Below are 19,828 nucleotides of genomic sequence, written 5' to 3' on the forward strand. Positions count from 1 at the left end.
TTGGTACTTTTTAGAGAACCCCTTAGAGTTTGAGATTCTTAAAATATTGTAAGAAGAAAATGATTTCTTCATATATATGTCCATTGGAGCGTCAAGGAATTTTTTGATAATTTGAAGCCATATCATGTATATTAGAATCTGTAATTTTTTTTTTTTTTTTTTTTGCTGCACCCATGGTATATGGAAGTTCCTGGGCCAAGGATCGAACCAGCACCTGCACCACAGCAGCAAACCAAGCCACTGCATTGACAGCCCTAGATTCTTAACCCACTGAGCCACACAGGAACTCCTAGAATCTGTAATTTTTCTAATGCACTTTAAAGAACATGAATCTTTGAACCAGAGGCCATGAATTTTATGTTTTATATTTTCACTTTAAAAATTTTTTAAAAATGATTTTTAAAATTTTTCTATTATAGTTGGTTTATAGTGTTGTCACTTTTCTCCTGTATAGCAAAGTGACCCAGTCACACATGCATATATATATTCTTTTTCTCACATTATCCCCCATCATGCTTCATCACAAGTGACTAGATAAAAAGTTCCCAGTGCCATACAACAGATCGTGTTGCTTATCCATTCCAAAAGCAATAGTTTGCCTCTATTAACCCCAGATTCTGGGTCCGTCCCACTCCCTCCCTCTCCCCTTTGGCAACCACTTCTGTTCTCCAAGTCCATGAGTTTCTTTTCTGTGGAGAGGTTTATTTGTACCATGTATTAGATTCCAGATATAAGTGATATCATATGGTATTTGTCTTTCTCTTTCTGACTTACTTCACTTAGTATGAGAATCTCTAGTTCCATCCATGTTGCTGGAAATGGAATTGTTTTGTTCTTTTTTATGGCTGAGTAAGTATTCCATTGTGTATATATACCACATATTCCTAATCCATTCATCTGTCGATGGACATTTAGGTTGTTTCCATGTCTTGTCTGTTGTGAATAGTGCTGCAATGAATATACGGGTGCATGTGTCTTTTTCAAGGAAAGTTTTGTCCAGACACATGCCCAAGAGTGGGATTGCTAGGTCAAGTGGTAGTTCTATATTTAGTTTTCTGAGGCACCTCCATACTGTTTTCCATAGTGGTTGTACCGCAGAGGCCATGAATTTTAAATAACAAAAAGCAATTAGTATGTCTAAAAAATATTTAATTTCTAAACATTACTTTATAGGTATCTGTAATGCGAGATGATGAGAAATTGTTGAGGGTTAAAATTAATGACCTGGAGAAAAAGAAAAACCAGTGTTCTGAGGAAATAGATATGAAACAGCGAACCATTCAGCAACTCAAGGTAACAGTTTTTGTTTTTGTCTATTTTTTTAGGGCCACACCTGCAGCATATGAAGGTTCCCAGGCTAGGGATCAAACTGGGGCTACAGCTGCTGGCCTACACCACAGCAACACCAGATCCGTGCTTCATTTGAAACCTGCACTATAGCTTACTGTGACACTGATCCTTAACCCACTGAGCGAGGCCAGGGATTGAACCTGCATCTTCATGGATGCTAGTCAGATGTGTTTCCACTGAACCACGACAGGAACAGCTTTGTTTTTAAAGATGATTTAAGTAGATTCTGTTGGTATATTTTAATGTTTATTTAGTTAAATGTATCAGGTTTTTTTTTTTTTTTTTTTTTTTAAGTAAGCAATTGATAAATTTATTCGAGCCAATCTGAGGAGTATAACCTGGGAGATAGTCTTTCGGAAAGCCCTTAGGACTGTTCCACCTGTTAGAGGTCAAAACGGAGTTATATACCTTTTGAGAGAAAGGTTTATATTGTTGATTTACACAATCCAGATCTTCAGGGAATGGTAGGTAATTGTGACCCCTTACACCTTAAGAAGGAGGGTATCGTCTAAGGAGTTAACCTTGCTGGCACCAGGAGAAAATGGCATATGGAGGTTCCTAGGCTAGGGGTCTAATCGGAGCTGTAGCTGCCTGCCTACACCACTGCCACAGCAATGCCAGATTCTTAACCCACTGAGCAAGGCCAGGGACGGAACCCACAACCTCATGGCCCCTAGTCAGGTTTGTTTCTGCTGCGCCATCACGAGAACTTCTATAGGAGATGTTTATAAATTTTAAGAGATTAATTCCTTGTCAGTCACTTCATTTGCAAATATTTTCTCCCATTCTGTGGGTTGTCTTTTCATTTTATTTAGGGTTTCCTTTGCTGTGCAGGGACTTTTAAGTTTAATTAAGTCCCATTTGTTTATTTTTGTTTTTACTGTCCTTACTCTAAGTGGTGGATCTGAGAAGATGTTGCTGTGGTTTATGTCTGAGAGTGTTTGGCCTATGTTTTCCTCTAGGAGTTTTAATATCTGGTCTTATATTTAGGTCTTTAATCCATTTTGAGTTTATTTTTGTATATGGTGTTACGGAGTGTTCTAATTTCATTCTTTTCCATATGGATGTCCAGTTTTCCCAGCACCACTTATTGAAGGTACTGTCTTTTCTCCATTGTGTATTTTTGCCTCCTTTGTTATCGATTAGTTGACTGTAAGCGTGTGGGTTTAATTCTGGGCTTTCTGTCCTGTTCCACTGATCTATATTTCTGTCTTTGTGCCAACACCATACAGTTTTGATGACTATAGCGTTGTTATATAGTCTGACGTCAGGGAGCCTGATTCTTTCAGCTCCGTTTTTCTTTCTCAGGATGGCTTTACCTATTTTGGGGCTTTTGTGCTTCCAAACAAACTTTAAAATACTTTGTTCTAGTTCCGTGAAAAATGTCCTTGGTATTTTGGTAGAGACTGCATTGAATCTGTAGATCATATAGTCATTTTGATAATATTGATTCTTCCAATCCAAGAGCATGGTATGGCTTTCCACCTGTTGGTGTCATCATTGGTTTCTTTCATCAGCATCTTAGAGTTTTCAGAGTACAGGTCTTTTGTCTCTTTAGGTAGGCTTACTCCTAGGTATTTTATTCTTTTGGATGCAGTGGTAAATGGGATTGTTTCCCTAATTTCTCTTTCTGATCTTTCATTTTTAGTATATAGAAATGCAGTTAATTTCTGTGTATTAATTTTGTACCCTGCGACTTTGCGAAATTCATGGATGAGCTCTAACAGTTTTCTGGTAGCGTCTTAAGGGTTTTTTAGGTGTATTATCATGTCATCTGCAAATAGTGATAGCTTTACTTCTTCCTCTTCAATTTATACTCCTTTTATTTCTTTTTCTTCTCTGATTGCTATGGCCAGGAATTCCAAAACTATGTTGAATAGTAGTGGCGAGAGTGGACATCCTTGTCTTGTTCCTGATCTCAGCGAGAATTCTTTCAGCTTCTCACCATTGAGAATGATGTTCACTGTGGGTTTGTCATAAATGGCCTTTATTATGTTGAGGTAGGTTCTATCTATGCCCACTTTCTGATGAGTTTTTATCAGAAGTGGGTGTTGGATTTTGTCAAAGGCTTTTTCTGCATCTATTGAGAGGCTCATATGGTTTTTATTCTTCAGTTTGTTAATGTGGTGTATCACACTGATTAGTTTGCGATTATTGAAGAATCCTTTCATCCCTGGGATAAATCCCACTTGACCATGATGTACAATCCTTTTAATGTATTGTTGGATGTGGTTTGCTAGTGTTTTGTTGAGGATTTTTGCATCTATGTTCATCAGTGAAATTGGCCTGTAATTTTCTTTTTTTGAGGTATCTTTGTCTGGTTTTGGTATCAGGGTGATGGTGGCCTCATAGGATGAGTTTAGGAGTGTTTCTTCCTCTGCAATTTTTTGAAATAGTTTCAGAAGGAGAGGTGTTAGTTCTTCTCTGAATGTTTGATAGAATTTACCTGTGAAGCCATCTAGTCCTGGACTTTTGATCGTTGGGAGTTTTTAAATCACAGTTTCAGCATCAGTACTTGTGACTGGTCCATTCATCTTTTCTATTTCATCTTGGTTTAGTCTTGGAAGATTGTACTTTTCTAAGGATTTGTCCATTTCTTCTAGGTTATCCATTTTATTGGCATATAGTTGCATGTAGTAGTCTCTTATGATCGTTTGTATTTCCATGATGTCCATTGTACTTCTCCTTTTTCATTTCTAATTTTATTGACTTGAGTCCTCTCTCTTTTCTTCTTGATAAGTCTGGCTAAGGGTTTATCAATTTTGTTGATATTTTCAAAGAACCAGCTTTTAGTTTCATTAATAATTTCTATGGTTTTCTTTGTTTCTATCTCATTTATTTCACTCTGATCTTTATAGTTTCTTTCTTTCTGCTAACTTTAGGTCTTGTCTGTTCTCTCTCGAGCTGCTTTAGATGTAAAGTTAGGTTGTTTACTTGAGCTTTTTCTTGTTTCCTGAGGTAGGCTTGTATTGCTATAAATTCCCTCTGAAAACAGCTTTTGCTGTATCCCGTAGGTTTTGGAGTGTTGAATCTTTGTTGTCATTTGCTTCTAAGTATTTTTAAATTTCCTCTTTGATTTCTTCAGTGATCCATTGGTTGTTTAGTAACATGTTGTTTAGTCTCCATGTGTTTCTGTTTTTTTGCAGTTTTTTTCTTGTTGTTGATTTCTAGTCATACAGCATTGTGGTTGGAAAAGATGCTTGATAATGATTTCAATTTTCTTAAAGTTACTGAGGCTTGATTTGTGGCCCTGAATGTGATCAGTCCTAGCTGCTTTCAATATTTCCTCTTTGTCTTTAATTTTGATCAGTTTGATTAATATGTGTCTTAGGAGTTCCCGTTGTGGTGCAGTGGTTAACGAATCCGACTAGGAACCATGAGGTTGCGGGTTTGGTCCCTGCCCTTGCTCAGTGGGTTAACGATCCGGCGTTGCCGTGAGCTGTGGTGTAGGTCGCAGACGCGGCTCGGATCCCGCGTTGCTGTGGCTCTGGTGTAGGCCAGTGGCTACAGCTCCGATTCGACCCCTAGCCTGGGAACCTCCATATGCCGCGAAAGCAGCCCAAGAAAATAGCAAAAAGACAAAAAAAAAAAAAAAAAAAAAAAAATGTGTCTTAGGGTGTTCCTCCTTGGGTTTATTTTACATGGTAATCGTTGTACTTCCTGAATTTGAGTAAGTGGTTCCTTTTCTGTATTAGGGAAGTTTTCGGCTGTTATCTCTTCGAATATTTTTTCTGTCCCTTTCTCTCCCTCTTTTCCTTCTGGCACCCCTATGATACGAATGTTGGTGCGTTTAATGTTGTCCCAGAGTTCTCTTATACTGTCTTCACTTCTGTTCAATCTTTTTTCTTTTTCTCTTCCAAATCAGTCATTTCCTCTAGTCTGACCTCCACCTTGCTTATTAGTTCTGCTTCCTGTATTCTGCTCTTGGTTGCTTCAAATAAATTTCTTATTTCAGTAACTGTATTTTGCGTCTCTGCTTGCTTAAGTTTTAAATCTTGTTATTTCTTTGCTGGATGTTTGCTATAAATTATCAGTCTGTGCCTCCAGTTTATTTCCAATGTCTTGCATCATCTTTACCATCATCAGTCTAAAGTCTTTTTCCTGGTGGCTGACAATTTCCAGATCACTTAGCTGTTTTTCTGGGGGTTTTTCTTGCTCCCTTATCTAAATTATGGTTCTCTACCTTTTCATTTTTATAGGTTTTGGTGTGGTCTCCTTTTTGCAGACAACAGAGTTGTAGCCTTTCTTCTGATGTCTGCACCCCTTGTGGCTGAAGTTGGTGTGGGGGCTTGCTATAGGCTTCCTGATGGGAGGGACTAGTGCCTGCCCACTGGTAGGTGGAGCTGATTCTTATCTCTCTGGTGGTGGGGCTTTGTCTCTGGGTAAGATTAGAGGCAGCTATGTGCCTGTGGGGTCTTTAGGCAGCCTGTTTATTTATGGATAGGGCTGTAATCCCACCTGGGTTATTGTTTGGCCTAGGGCTTCTCAGTGCTGTTGGGCAGGACCAGATTTTCCCAAAATGGCCACCTCTAGAGGAACACATACTGCCGAATATTCCCAAGAGCTTTGCCTCCTATGTCCTTCCCCCACAACGAGCCACAGTCACCCCCTATATTCCCAGGAGCTGCTCCAAGAACTGTATTCCGGTCCCACACAGATTCCTACGGAGTCCCTGCTTTACCCTGGGATGCACATGAAAGCTTGTGTGCACCTTTCAAGATTGGCGTCTCTGTTTTCCCCAGTCCCATGGAGCTCCTGTGCACAAGCCCCTCTGGCTTTCAATGCCAGGTCTTCCAGGGCTCTTTCTACCAATGCCAGATCCCCAGGCGTGGGGACCTGACATGGGGCTCAGAACTCTCACTCCTGTAGGTGAGTCTCTGTGATACAGTTACTTTCTAGTTTGGGCTGCCCACCTGGTAGGTATGAGGTTGCTTATATCATATTATCACCCCTCCTACTGTTTTGATGTGGCCTTCCTCTTTGTCTTCTGGAGTAGGATATGTTTTTTGAAAATTTCCAGTCCATTTAGTTGTTGTTCAGCATTTGGTTGTAATTTTGTTGTTTTTATGAGAGAAATTGAGCTCCAGTACTTTATTCTGCCAATTTATTCCCATCTCTAATCACTGGATTAAGGATCTAGCATGGTCTTGCTATGAGCTGTGGTGTAGGTCACAGATGCCAATAATTCTATGTTTGAAGAAAATTTTTTTTCTTATTGTGCCTTAAAAATACCTTTGATTCATTATGACTTTCTAGGAACTCTCAGGTGGTAGAACCCCTTCAATGCTAGTTTTAACCTATTAGGCAATCCAGCCATCACTCCTCTCTCATCTGACTTCAGCACTGTCTTCTCACTTTGTAAGTTCTAGAATACTCACTACAGAACCTGAAATCTTGGAATCCTGTCATGAAACAGCTGGAAGGAGTTTCAGTGTACATAAATTAATCTTGTGTCCTTTTCAAACTTCCTTGCTACTTCCTACATATAGGGGATGTGGGGGCCTTATTATTTTCTGCATTTTGAGTCTATTGATAGGGAATTTATTATAGTTTTCTTTGTTCCACCTGGTTAAGTAAATAGCAAACTCCCATTTCCCCCTTTACTCTTCTTATGGTATGTAAAAGAACATACATGCTATCTTAAAATGTTGAGTAAAGAGAAAATGATTTGGCATTTTTGAGGTAAAGGTATAAAGTTTGGGGGGTATTGTTTTATTTTGTCTTATTACAATTCTCACCTTGCCCTTTTCTCTTAGGTGAAACAAACTAGTCAGCCTTGTAGGAGATAGATTTCAAACTTAATATTAAACCCTCTTTTTAAGTCCCACTATTAAATATTGGGGTACAGTTAAGTTACATTTTCATTTAATTTATGTTTTTTCATTTTGCAGGAGCAGTTAAATAATCAGAAAGTGGAAGAAGCTATACAGCAGTATGAAAGAGTGTGCAAAGGTCAGAAACAAAACTTTAAGTTCTAAAATGACTGCAAAATAAATAGTTAGATTAACAGTTGGTTTAACATTTTGCTTTGAAAATTCTAAAGGAAAATGAGGACAACATAAGATGTAACTTTAAGAGAAAAGCATTTATTCTAAAGGGTAACTTACCAGCGTAAAGTTTATCCTTGAAGAAGTAGAACATTAAGAAATACTCAGTCAAAGTAACATTGATTTCTAGGTAATGGCCAGTATTTTGTGAAAAATAAAGTCAATATTATAAAGATCACAATGTCTAGGAATGGCTTTCTAGACAAAATTATATAAAGAACATACTTCAAGTAAAATAGCTTTAAAGAATTTAATATTTTAGATTCAAATTGTATATGCTGATTTTCTTCAAATTATATCAAATTTTTATTTGAAATATTATAAAATTACTTTTATAGATGATATATACATATTTCTGCTCATAAAAGCATGCAGATTCCTCTCTTTCTTGTGACTCACCCCTTAACTTCTTAGTTGTGTGAGTGGTAGAGCTGGGATTTGAACTCATGTCTGTTTCACTTTTTTTTTTGGTCTTTTTAGGGCCACAGGTGAGGCATATGGAGGTCCCAGACTAGGCGTCGAATCGGAGCTGTAGGTGCTGGCCTACACACTGCCACAGCAGTGTAGGATCTGAGCCACATCTGCCACCTACACCACAGCTCATGGCAATGCCAGAGCCTTAACCCGCTGGGCAAGGCCAGGGATCGAATCCGCATCCTCATGGGTACCAGTCAGATTCGTTTCCACTGAGCCACGACGGAAACTCCCTGTTTTACTCTTAAGTTTCAGACTCTCTTCACTAACTCATACTATTTGTGCTTGGCCAACTAAAGAGAATGGGTAAGAAAGCCAGATTATTACTTATTTAGATGACTTGGACTTTTATGGGATTTACTTGGATCAGTAAAGTTGGACATGAAAATAAATCTCTGTTCATAGCCCTGTTTGTTCCTACCTTTTTAGGCCATGGTTTCGCAACATCTCCTGCTTCCATAGTCTTTTTAGAGTTTCCCTTTATTTTGACTTCTTTGTCACTGTTGGGAGATGTAAATAGATCTTACCTATTCTGAAAAATATTCTTTGGACCAGGATATAGTGTCTGTCATAATTTTTTTTTCTTTACCCAATACTGAAAAATGTGGCACAGACCCATTTTGAGTACTCGAATCTTCATGTACTCTATGCTCTTACTCCTAAATCACTTGTAACCTACATATTTTCAAATCTTTTAGCTTTGCAAGATTTCAAATCTTTTAACAGTCCTTCCTTTCCTTTCCTCTTTATTTTCACGTTACTGTCTAGTCTCTTTCCCTCATTTTCATTTTTTAAGTAATATTTATTGTGTATGAGTGTACTTTTTCTAAATATAAAAGTAACGTGTCAGAGTTCCCGTCATGGCGCAGTGGTTAACGAACCCGACTAGGAACCATGAGGTTGTGGGTTCGGTCCCTGCCCTTGCTCAGTGGGTTAAGGATCCAGCGTTGCTGTGAGCTGTGGTGTAGGTCGAAGACGCGGCTTGGATCCCACGTTGCTGTGGCTCTGGCGTAGGCCAGTGGCTATGGCTCCGATTGGATCCCCAGCCTGGGAATCTCCATATGCAGCGGGAGTGGCCCTAGAAAAGGCAAAAAGACCAAAAAAAAAAAAGTAATGTCGCTTCCTCTTTTTTGAAACTCTTACCTCAGACCTCAGCTTTTGTAATTTATTCTGCTGCTTACTGCCTTTCTCTTAGAATGTGCCTCAGCCATTTTGACAGATTCTCTGACTGAGGCATCATCATCTTTTCCTCTTTGTTTTCTCTCTTGAGAGTTCATTAACTCCTGTGATTTTAACTGTATGAGACATTATCTGACAAAAAAGTACATTTTTAGTTCTTCAGGCTTTCCTTGGCTTCTACCGACATTTCTATTTAAATACTCAATCCCATTCTCTTAGCTATCTTGTTAATTTTTAAAAATTGAGATTACAGACTATAAAATTTATCCTTTAAAAGTGTACAGTGTCGTGGATTTTAGTATATTCACAAGGTTGTACAATCACTACCTCTGTAATTCCACAACATTTTCATCACTCTGGAAAGAAATCCTGTATCCAATAGCAATCGCTCCCCATTCACCTCTTCCCCCACAATTCTGTTCTCTGTGTCTTCACATGGCCCTCTCCTCTTGGAGTTGTCTGGGTCTTATCCCTGTCTCTCTCTGTCCAGATTTCCCTCTTCTTACAAGGACACCAGTCATATTGGATTTAGGACCTAATGTCATGGGGTTTTTTCTTTGTTCCATTAATATGGTGTATTGCATTGATTTTCATATGTTGAACCAAACTTGAATTCCTTGGATTGAATCATACTTGGTCATGGTGTCTAATGCTTTTTATGTATTGCTGAATTCAGTTTGCTAGTGTTCTGTTGAGGATTTTTGCATGTATTCCTAAGGGATTCTGTTCTGTAGTTTTCTTATCTGGAGTGGTTTTAGGGTCTTAATAAATTCTGAACCTGAATGTCTTTCTTGCCAAAATATCTTAACCTGATCTCAGTTTCTACTGCTAATCTCTGCTGTTTGAATTTTTTAGACCAGAGGTTAGCAAGTGGCACCCCACTGATAAATCCAGCTCACTACCCAATTTTGTAAATAAAGCTTTATTGAAACATAGGAATACTTTCGTATTGTCTATGGCTGCTTTCACATTAAAGTAGCAGAGATAAATGGTTGTGACAGACCTTAAAATAGTTACTATCTGACCCGTCACAGAAAATGTTTGCCACTCCTGGTTTAGACCTTAAATAATACCATTTCCTCTCATGCTCAGATCCAGTACCTAAATTCTTTTACTTCTAGTGGCTACTCATATTTGTCCTGTCCCATTGCTGCTATGCCTTACGTCAAACTCACTCTCTTGTATTGCCATATAGATAGATTAATTTTTTAACTCTTTTTTCATTGTGTCATTTTTCCTATTAACAGTTTTCAGTAATTTCATATTGTCCAGATAATAGAATTTCACCCTCAAGCTTGGCATTCTAGCCTGCCTTTTTCTAGCCTAATACAGTACAAATTTTCTGTTCTATGTAGACTAATTGGTTTTGTTCCCTAATCTTGCCTATGCCATTTTGCCTCTGTTTCTCTGATGAAGAAGGCCAATAAAAAGACCACAAAGACCACAGAGGAAGTCACTAAAAAGCCCCAGAAGCAGTCACTAAAACAATTGAAATTGTGAGAAATTTTACTTTAATCACATGCAAATCTATCTCTCCTTCTTCTTCTTTTTTTTTTTTTTTTTTTTTTCCTGGTCTCTTTAGAGCCACACCTGCAGCATGTGGAAGCTACCCAGTTAGGAACTTTGAATCCAAACTGCAGCTGCTGGCCACAGGCACAGCTCACAGCAGTGCTGGGTCCTTAACTCACTGAGTGAGGCCAGGGATTGAACCCATGTCCTCGTGGATATTAGTTGGGTTTATTACTGCTGAGCCATGAGGGGAACTCCCTAACCTCTTTCTTTTTAAAGCCTACATAGTATCCCATTTTTTTGTTTTTTGTGGTTTTTTTTTTGGTCTTTTTTTTTGCCATTTCTTGGGCCGCTCCCATGGCATATGGAGGTTCCCAGGCTAAGGGTCGAATAGGAGCCATAGCCACTGGCCTACCCCAGGGCCACAGCAACGCGGGATCCAAGCCACATCTGCATTCTCCACCACAGCTCATGGCAATGCCGGATCCTTAACCCACTGAGCAAGGGCAGGGCTCAAACCCGCAACCTCATGGTTCCTAGTCAGATTCGTTAACCCCTGAGCCACGACGGGAACTCCCAGTATCCCATTTTTTTGATACTTTCAGGTCACTGTATATTTAATATGACCTTTTTTTTAAACAAGAGAAGAAAATTTTATTCTCTTGAAAAAAAGCATTAAATAATGTGACAAAATTTATTAGAAGAGATAAAACTAATTCTGATATTCACAGAGGAGAATACTATTACAAGGTATGGAGTCCCTCATTTCCTCAAAGACATAATAATGATCATAAATAAAATATAATTTCAAAGTACAATAGAAGGACTTAATGTATAATTTCAACTGCTCTGAGTTATTACAGCTTCATTGTTTCTCTCAAATTTTAATTGAAATTTGGATTCAAAAGATAACATTAAGAACACCTAAATACCTTTTGTTAGATTCAGTATTTTTAAATATTTTGCATTTTTAATATTTTATTTTTATTTAAAAATTTTGAATTTAAAATTTTTTATATTTGCATTTATTTCTCTCTTTCATATGTATACATTATACTGAACCACTTAAAAGGAATTTTACAGGCATCAATGGTACTTTATGCTTAAGTGCTTTCTCACAAAATTTGTATGATAAAAACATTGTCTTGTGTAATGCAATATCATATCTAAGAAAACTAATACTCAGCGTATCTCATAACTACTCTGCAGTGATATGACCTCTTTTGATGAAAAGACATTTTTTGGTTATTTCAAACATTATTTTTTAGTTGTTGTAAACATTACCCTATATATATTTAATACAAAAATCTTTGTGTACACATGTAAATATATTTTTACAAGAAGTTTCTAGCAGTATACTTGTTGGCACAAATGATGTATTTAAAATTTTGATGAATATTGCTAAACTGCTCCCCAAAGTCATTATACTAGTTTATATTTTTAATAGTGTACAGTGCTGTTGGGAAAACGATGCTGATAGACTTGCTTGTTGAGGGTTGCCACAGATGTTCAGTTTGTAAAAAACACAATATATGCAGAACGCAATAAAGTGAAGAACAGTAAAGTAATAGTTTTATTATTTTTATTAACAGTTTAATTAAATTGGAGAGTTCTTAATTTTATCTGAAGAGTTCTTTTCAATTCACTTGTTTTTGCAGTCACCCAAGCATCCATCTATGCATCAGTGATTTGATCCTTTGTATATGCCATTACTGTGCTAGGAATTGAAAGTATAGCAGTGAACAAGGCAGAGTTTCTATGTGGAACTCATATTCTATTATAGTTAATGAAAGTGTATAATGTTTTTGTCCATGCCTGCAGTGTGTGGAAGTTCCTGGGCCGGGGATCAAACCTACGCCACAGCAATGAAACAAGCTACTGCAGTGATAACTCTGGATCCTTAACTCACTGTATCACAAGAGAAGTCCAGTAAAAGTGTATTTTAATTTTAGAAGAAACTCAAGGAAATTTGCGTATCTACATGAAGATGTTAGTAATTTCTAAAATGTTCTTTCCAAATTCTTAGATCTCAGTGTTAAAGAGAAAATAATTGAAGACATGCGAATGACTCTAGAAGAACAAGAACAAACTCAGGTAGAACAAGATCAAGTGCTTGAGGCTAAATTAGAGGAAGCTGAAAGACTGGCAACAGGTAAAACAAGTTGCTTAAGTATCTCGAAGCGTACTCTTCCATTTTCTTTATTTTCCAAGATTTCTTTCCTTTTAAAAGTGCTTTAATATTTATATAATTTATAATGAAAATGTATTTGGTATGTTTTTGGAATATTCCATCACTTGTCACTGTGATGGATTGTTCTGCGTTAAATTATATGTAAATAAAGAAGGCATAAAGTTTCATGATAACTGTATGATAGCTTACAGTGTTCTCCAGATGTTAAGAATAAACTTTCAGTTGTGTTTCACCTCTGTACAGTGATTGGTTTCATCTTATATGTTTATTTCAATAAATACTCTGATTCTATACCTCAGAATACCCTCAGTTGAGGATAGAGCTCTGGGATAGAATCTTTGACTGCAGAATACCATCAGTGGTTTTTATTTTATTTTTTTTTTTAATTTTTGAGAACATGAAGTTTCTTACATATTGGCATGCATTTATACTGTATACTCAACACTATTGAGTGGGTTATTGAGAAATTGCTGTAGTATTCTCTAAGAATTTGGTAAGCTCTTAGAATAATCTCAGTTCTATCTTGGTAAATGTACTTCTGCTTCTGGGCTCTACTGTTTCTTGTCTGTATCCCATACCACACATATCTCTACATGGTATAACTTTTATATGTGCTTTTAAAAATAATTTTATGTTTTTAAATCAGAATTGGAAAAATGGAAGGAAAAATGCAAAGATCTGGAAACCAAAAGCAATGAAAGGTCAAATAAAGAACTTGAGGATAACACAGATATACTTAATATAAAGCTTAGTAAGCTTCAAGATGAGTTACAGGTATGAATTTTATATGTGTGTGTATGTGTATCTATATATTTGTTATATTTCTCAAAAGAGAAGAATTGAGCAAGTATTTTATAATTAATTTACATATGGGTGAAGTAACATCTGGGAAATGAGTACGTAGATAAAATTTTTCAGAACTCACTGAAATGACATGAAGAAATTCCCAAGATGAAAATTACTAAATCCCAATAAAATGCAGTAATTGGGTCTTCAATTTTAAATTTTACGTATTTAATTCCTAGTCATCACTTTTTTTTTTTTTTTTTTTTTTTTTTGTCTTTTTTTGTCTTATTGTTGTTGCTATTTCTTGGGCCGCTCCCGCGGCATATGGAGGTTCCCAGGCTAGGGGTCTAGTCGGAGCTGTAGCCACGGGCCTACGCCAGAGCCACAGCAACGCGGGATCTGAGCCGAGTCTGCAACCTACACCACAGCTCACGGCAACGCCGGATCGTTAACCCACTGAGCAAGGGCAGGGACCGAACCCGCAACCTCATGGTTCCTAGTCGGATTCGTTAACCACTGCGCCACGACGGCAACTCCCCTAGTCATCACTTTTTATGTCTTTTACCTATTTTTCTATTCCTGAACTTCAAACTCATGAAATACTGCTATGGAGAAGATGACTATTAGGAAAATTATTTTGATTATTGTAAATTTAATTATCAAGTAGGAAAAGAATAGAACTGTATATCTGAACACTGGAATACATTTGAAACCATACAACTACATAGAAGATATTCTGTTTTGTGTTAATTTTTTTTTCCATGTTCAGCTTTCATATACTGTGTGTAGAATACAACATATGGGGGAAATGTTTTTTTAATGAGATTTAGCAGGTAGTACATACAATTTTGCACATTTTAAAAGAAGTTGCATTCATAACTGCAGTTTCGAAATTGAAGAAAATATAGTAATGATTTTGAAAAGATTGCATCTAAATTATTTTCTTAAATTCAGGCTGTATATAATCAGATACTGAACAAATACTACTCTCTCTTTTCTAACTGTTAATTATATACTTTAGAATTTATCCTTTCCCTTGTCAAAACCCCAAAGCAGCTGGAACAAAGTAAATACTCCGTTAATTATGAAAAAAATACATTAACTACATTGAGACTGTTCATTTTAAGGATACTGATATATTTTACATTGGTCTAAAATGTTATGATCACATATCTTAGATAATAAACTGTGTAATCCTGGAATGGACTTGCTATAATTTATCCAGTACAGTGGCTTTAGAAGCTTTTTAAACAGTGGGATTTTTTTTTTTTTTTTTTTATGTGTCTTTTTGTCTTTTCTAGGGCTGCTCCCATGGCATATGGAGATTCCCAGGCTGGGGGTCTAATCGGAGCTATAGCCACTGGCCTATGCCATAGCCACAGCAACGCGGGATCCGAGCCGCGTCTGCGACCTACACCACAGCTCACGGCAATGCCGGATTGTTACTGAGCAAGAGCGGTGATCGAACCCGCAACCTCATGGTTCTTAGGCAGATTTGTTAACCACTGCACCACGACAGACACTCCAAACAGTGGGATTTTTAAATACATAGTTGTTAATGTGATGTTATTGTTTTTGTTTCAAATGAAGTTTTACTTCTACATATAAACTATGTGTTTTTGAACCCAAAGGCTCTATGGCAGCTTTTTTTTTTTTTTTTTTTGGAAATTTACCAAGTGTATTTTCTCTCCAGCTGTTACCTGCATTCCTTAAAACTAATAAATATTTGTCCTGTTGCATAAATTCTTTATTTGAAGTCCTATATACCCAGGAAAATTTTGTTTTTGGAACCAAACAATTAGAAATAATCACCATAAATCAAACATATGTATAATCTGGCATTTAAGAAGACTTGGTTCTCTGTAACTCTTTCAGAAAAAAAATTTTTAAGGGCCACATCCACAGCATATGGAAATTTCCAGGCCAGGGGTCAAATTGGAGCTGCAGCTGCCGGCCTGTGCCACAGCCACAGCAACATGCCAGATGCGAGCTGTGTCTGCAGCCGACACCACAGCTCATAGCAGTGCCAGATCCTTTACCCACTAAGCTGGGCCAGGGATTGAACCTGCGTCCTCATGGTTACTAGTCAGGTTTCACCACTGATCCACAACAGGAACTTCCTCAGAAATTTAAATTATTTCTTCTTAAGCTCACTGATGAAGGAAATTGTGAAATGGACCTTACATCAAAATAAAGTTTATAAACGAAATTCTGTCTAGGAAGGCAAACCAGCAGTGTTCTTTTTATAATCTGAAACAAATTCTAATCTTGTCATTATTTAAAGAAAAATTCAGAGTTCCCATTGCAGCTCAGTGGGTTAAGAACCCAATATAGTGTCTGTGAGGATGCGGGTTCAATCAAGATCTGGTGTTGCCACAAGCGGTGGTATAGGTCCCATATGTGACTCAGGTCTGGCACAGCTGTGGTGTAGGCTGCTTAAGTACAGCTCTGATTCGACCCCTAGCCCTGGGAATTTCAATATGCCCCAGGTGCAGCTGTAAAAAGAAAAGAAAAAGAAAAAAAACCTCTTATTTTTAAGTTTTTGAGGAGGTGAAATGAAAAATGATACATTTATGAAAATGTTATAAGTACAAATTTATTAACTGCTTTTTAAGTATGTGGTGGTTACTTGTCCTATTTATACATTTAGGAATCTGAACAGAAATATAAAGCTGATAGAAAAAAATGGTTAGAAGAAAAAATGATGCTTATCACTCAAGCAAAAGAAGCCGAAGATCTACGAAACAAAGAGATGAAAAAATATGCTGAAGACAGAGAGCATTGTTTGAAGCAACAAAATGAAATGGTTAGTAACAGTTTTATACTTTAGCTTTTGTAGTTTGCCTGCTTTCTTTGGCTTATTAAATATTTTCCTAGGAGGCTTAGGTTCTTATAGTGTCTACATGGTTGCCTGAATTCCTTTTTTTTTTTTTTTTTTTTTTTTTAAAGCATTTTGTCTGTAAGATGATTTTTCTATCCCAATCTTGAAGTTCCATTTATGTTCTTATTTTAACTTTTCAGTCCATTTTGCAAGTTGGAAAAATAACTAATTACTCTATCTAGATTCAGAACTTAAGTCTCTTCTTGACTGCCGCAATGTTGTTCCTACCCATAAGCTGATTTTGTCAGGATCTGTCTGTCCCATAGCCCATCCAACCTTCCTGAACATTAAGAGGCAAGAAGTGGAATCACAGCTGTTGGCTATCATAGTCACTTCCGCTCCAAACCAGGATTGGGCCCTCTTTTCCTAATCAGTGGTATACCTCTGGAAGCAATGTCATAAGTAAACCTCCATTGAGTTTTATTTTGTTTTTTGCTTTTTAGGGCCGCACCCATGCATATGGAGGTTCCCAGGCTAGGGGTCGAATCGAGCTGTAGCTGCCGGCCTACACCATAGCAACACCAGATCCAAGCTACGTCTGGGACCTACACCACAACTCACGGCAACGTTGGATCCTTAACCAACCCACTGAGCGAGGCCAGGGATCAAACCCACAACCTCATGGTTCCTAATTGGATTCGTTTCCACTGTGCCACAATGGGAACGCCCTTCTTTGAGTTTTTAATCCTAGAAAAAGCTAGCTTTCTCTTTTCTCCCATGTATTTCTTTACAATCTTATCTTGGATATGTGTCTGCCATATTTAAGAAATAAATTATTTACTTTTTTTAGCTTTTAAAATTGTTACATACATAACACAATAAGTAAACAAAACAAACATGTAACTCAATGAATTATTGTAGCGCCAGTGCCCACTTTAGTACCACCCACTTTTAAGAAATAGAACAATATCGGCATCCCAGAAGCCCCCTCTTCTCAATAGTAATAACTATTCTTTTACTGTTAAACTTTAATTTTGCTTATTTTTGAATTTTTTGTTCCTGGCTTATTTCACTCAGTATTACGTTTCTGAGAATCATCCACACTGTTTAATGTAGCTGGAGTTAGTCTATTTTCATTGCTGAATATTTCGTTGTATAAGTATACCCCAGGCTATTCAATTTAAAGTTGAAGATATATGGATTGTTTCCTGTTTTGGGCTGTCATGAGTAAGTTCTTCTATAAACATTTTTTTTCTAATTTGTCTTTTTTGGGGCTGTACCTGCAGCATACGGAAGTTCCCAGGCTAGGGCTCTAATCGGAGCTGCAGCTGCAGGCCTGCACCACAGCAACACCACCACCAGATCTGAGCTGCGTATGCAACCTACACCACAACTCATGGCAGTGCCAGATCCTTAACTCACTGAGTGAGGCCAGGGATCAAACTCGAGTCTTCATGGATACTAGTCATGTTCATAACCCACTGAACCACAACGAGAACTCCTCCTGTAAACATTTTTATATATTTCTCTTAGTACACATGAGCATACATTTCTGTTGCATATATAGTCAAGAATGGAATTGCTAGTTGATAGGGTAAACATGTGGAACTCTAGTAGAATGCCAGACTGATTTTCAGTATAGTTGTACCCATTTATACTCAAACTAGTATTGTTGGATCTTTTGTTTATTGACTCTGCCTATGAAAGTCCCCTTGCTTATTTATTCTGTATTAGACTGTCTTTTTTTGTTGATTTATAGGAGTTCCTTATACTTTCTGATTAGGAGTGTGTTACAATTACTTTCTTTCAATCTCTGGTTTACCTTTTTACTTATCTTTTTAAAACAGAAGTTCTTAGAGTTATTTGAATTCATTTTCCCCATCTTTTTCGTTATGAATCTTTGTGAAGATGTTCTCTTACATTATTTCCTGAAATGTTTTGGATTTTACCTTTCATACTTACCTCCTAGAATTGGTTTTTGTGTTGGAGTGAGATAGGGGTAAAGGCTGTTGTTATTATAGTAAATGTAGATTCCTATTTGACCTAGTAGTACTAACTGAAAAATTATTTTCCACTGCTCTGTAACTTTTATCATAAATCAGTTGTTCAAGGATTAACTTTTTTTATGGTATGTGATTATGATTAAAATTTTTTTCTTTTTTTTTTTGTTTGGGTATTCAGTTATTCCATCACCCTTTGTTGAAAAGGCTGTCCTTTCCTCCACTGGATTTCTTTGGCATTTTTATGGGGTGTCAATTGACCATACATTTGTGGACCCTGTCCTCTGTTCTCTGATTCCTGTGTATCCTCACACCAATATCATGCTGTGTTTTTTTGTTTTGTTTTGTTTTTTCCTTTTAGTAAAGCTTAAGAACAACCTTTTTTATTTTATTTTTGACTGCACCTGTGGCATGCAGAAGTTCCAAGGCCTGGCATCAAACCTGCACCACAGCAATGACAACGCCAGATCCTTAACCCACTAGACCATCAGGGAGCTCCCCACAATGTCTTGATTATTATTGTAGTAGGCTTGTAATGCCATAGTGTGATTGCTCCTACTTTGTTCTTCATTTTCAAAATGATTTTGACTGTTATATATCATTTGCATTTTCATAGTCTCTTTAGAGTCAGCTTTTCCATTTCTATAGGCCCACCCAAGTCTACCTGGATTTTGACTGAAGTTGCTTTGATTCTGTAGATCTATTTGGAAGAATTGACATTTTAACAGTACTGAGTCTTTTTTGGTCCTTGAACGCAGATTCTGTTTACTTAAGTGTTCTTTAACTTCTTTTTTTTTTTTTTTTTACTTTTTAGGTCTACACCTGTGCTGCATATGGAGATTCCCATGCTAGGGGTCAAATTGGAGCCACAGCTGCTGGCCTACACCACAGCCACAGCAGTGCCAGATCTGAGCTGCGTCTGCAACCTACACCACAGCTCACAGCAACGTTGGATCCATAACCCACTGAGCGAGGCCAGGGATCAAACCCACAACCTCATGGTTCCTAGTTGGATTCATTTCTGCTATGCCCCAACAGGAACTCCAAGTATTCTTTAACTTCTTTCAGCAATGTTTTGTAGTTTATCATGTTTAGGTCTTGCATATATTTTCTTTAATTTACCACTATTTCATGATATTTGAATCCAGTGAAAATGGTATTTTTAATTTTGATTTCCCTGTTGTTTGTTGGTATTGGTTTTGTCTTATTATAACTTTACCATCTAATTTTGCAAATATTGAGGGAAATGTTAGAATTAGTTTAAAAGCTGTGATCGTTTATTGAAAGAAATGCCCAATAAGCTTTTTTTTTTCTTTTTTTTTTTAAGTGAGCTATGGGGTAGGATAAATTCAGTATGTGGACATTTAAGATATGTAAAGACATTATGTATTTTGTTTTATGAGTAAATATTTTCTCTTGACTACGTAATTTATTATCTTCTTCATGGTCTTATTATTGTGTTATTTATAAT

General features: G+C 37.0%; 1 protein-coding gene across 16 annotated transcripts in view; it reads left to right on the plus strand.

The window, feature by feature from the left end:
• The window catches only part of KIF20B (kinesin family member 20B), an 81,208-nt gene that overhangs the window by 47,092 nt on the left and 14,288 nt on the right, over positions 1–19,828 (plus strand). For all 16 annotated transcript variants that reach the window (XM_005671270.4, XM_021072615.2, XM_005671272.4 and 13 more), the window contains 5 exons: positions 1,174–1,293; positions 7,242–7,302; positions 12,586–12,711; positions 13,397–13,524; positions 16,187–16,342. In XM_005671270.4, coding sequence (XP_005671327.2) covers positions 1,174–1,293; positions 7,242–7,302; positions 12,586–12,711; positions 13,397–13,524; positions 16,187–16,342 — 591 coding nt within the window. The remainder of the gene's footprint in view (positions 1–1,173; positions 1,294–7,241; positions 7,303–12,585; positions 12,712–13,396; positions 13,525–16,186; positions 16,343–19,828) is intronic.

Source organism: Sus scrofa, chromosome 14, assembly GCF_054392235.1.
Source record: "Sus scrofa isolate SSC_HxYL_T2T_F1_AM1 chromosome 14, Sscrofa_HxYL_maternal_Yorkshire_Landrace_v2.0, whole genome shotgun sequence".
Classification (NCBI taxonomy): domain Eukaryota; kingdom Metazoa; phylum Chordata; class Mammalia; order Artiodactyla; family Suidae; genus Sus; species Sus scrofa.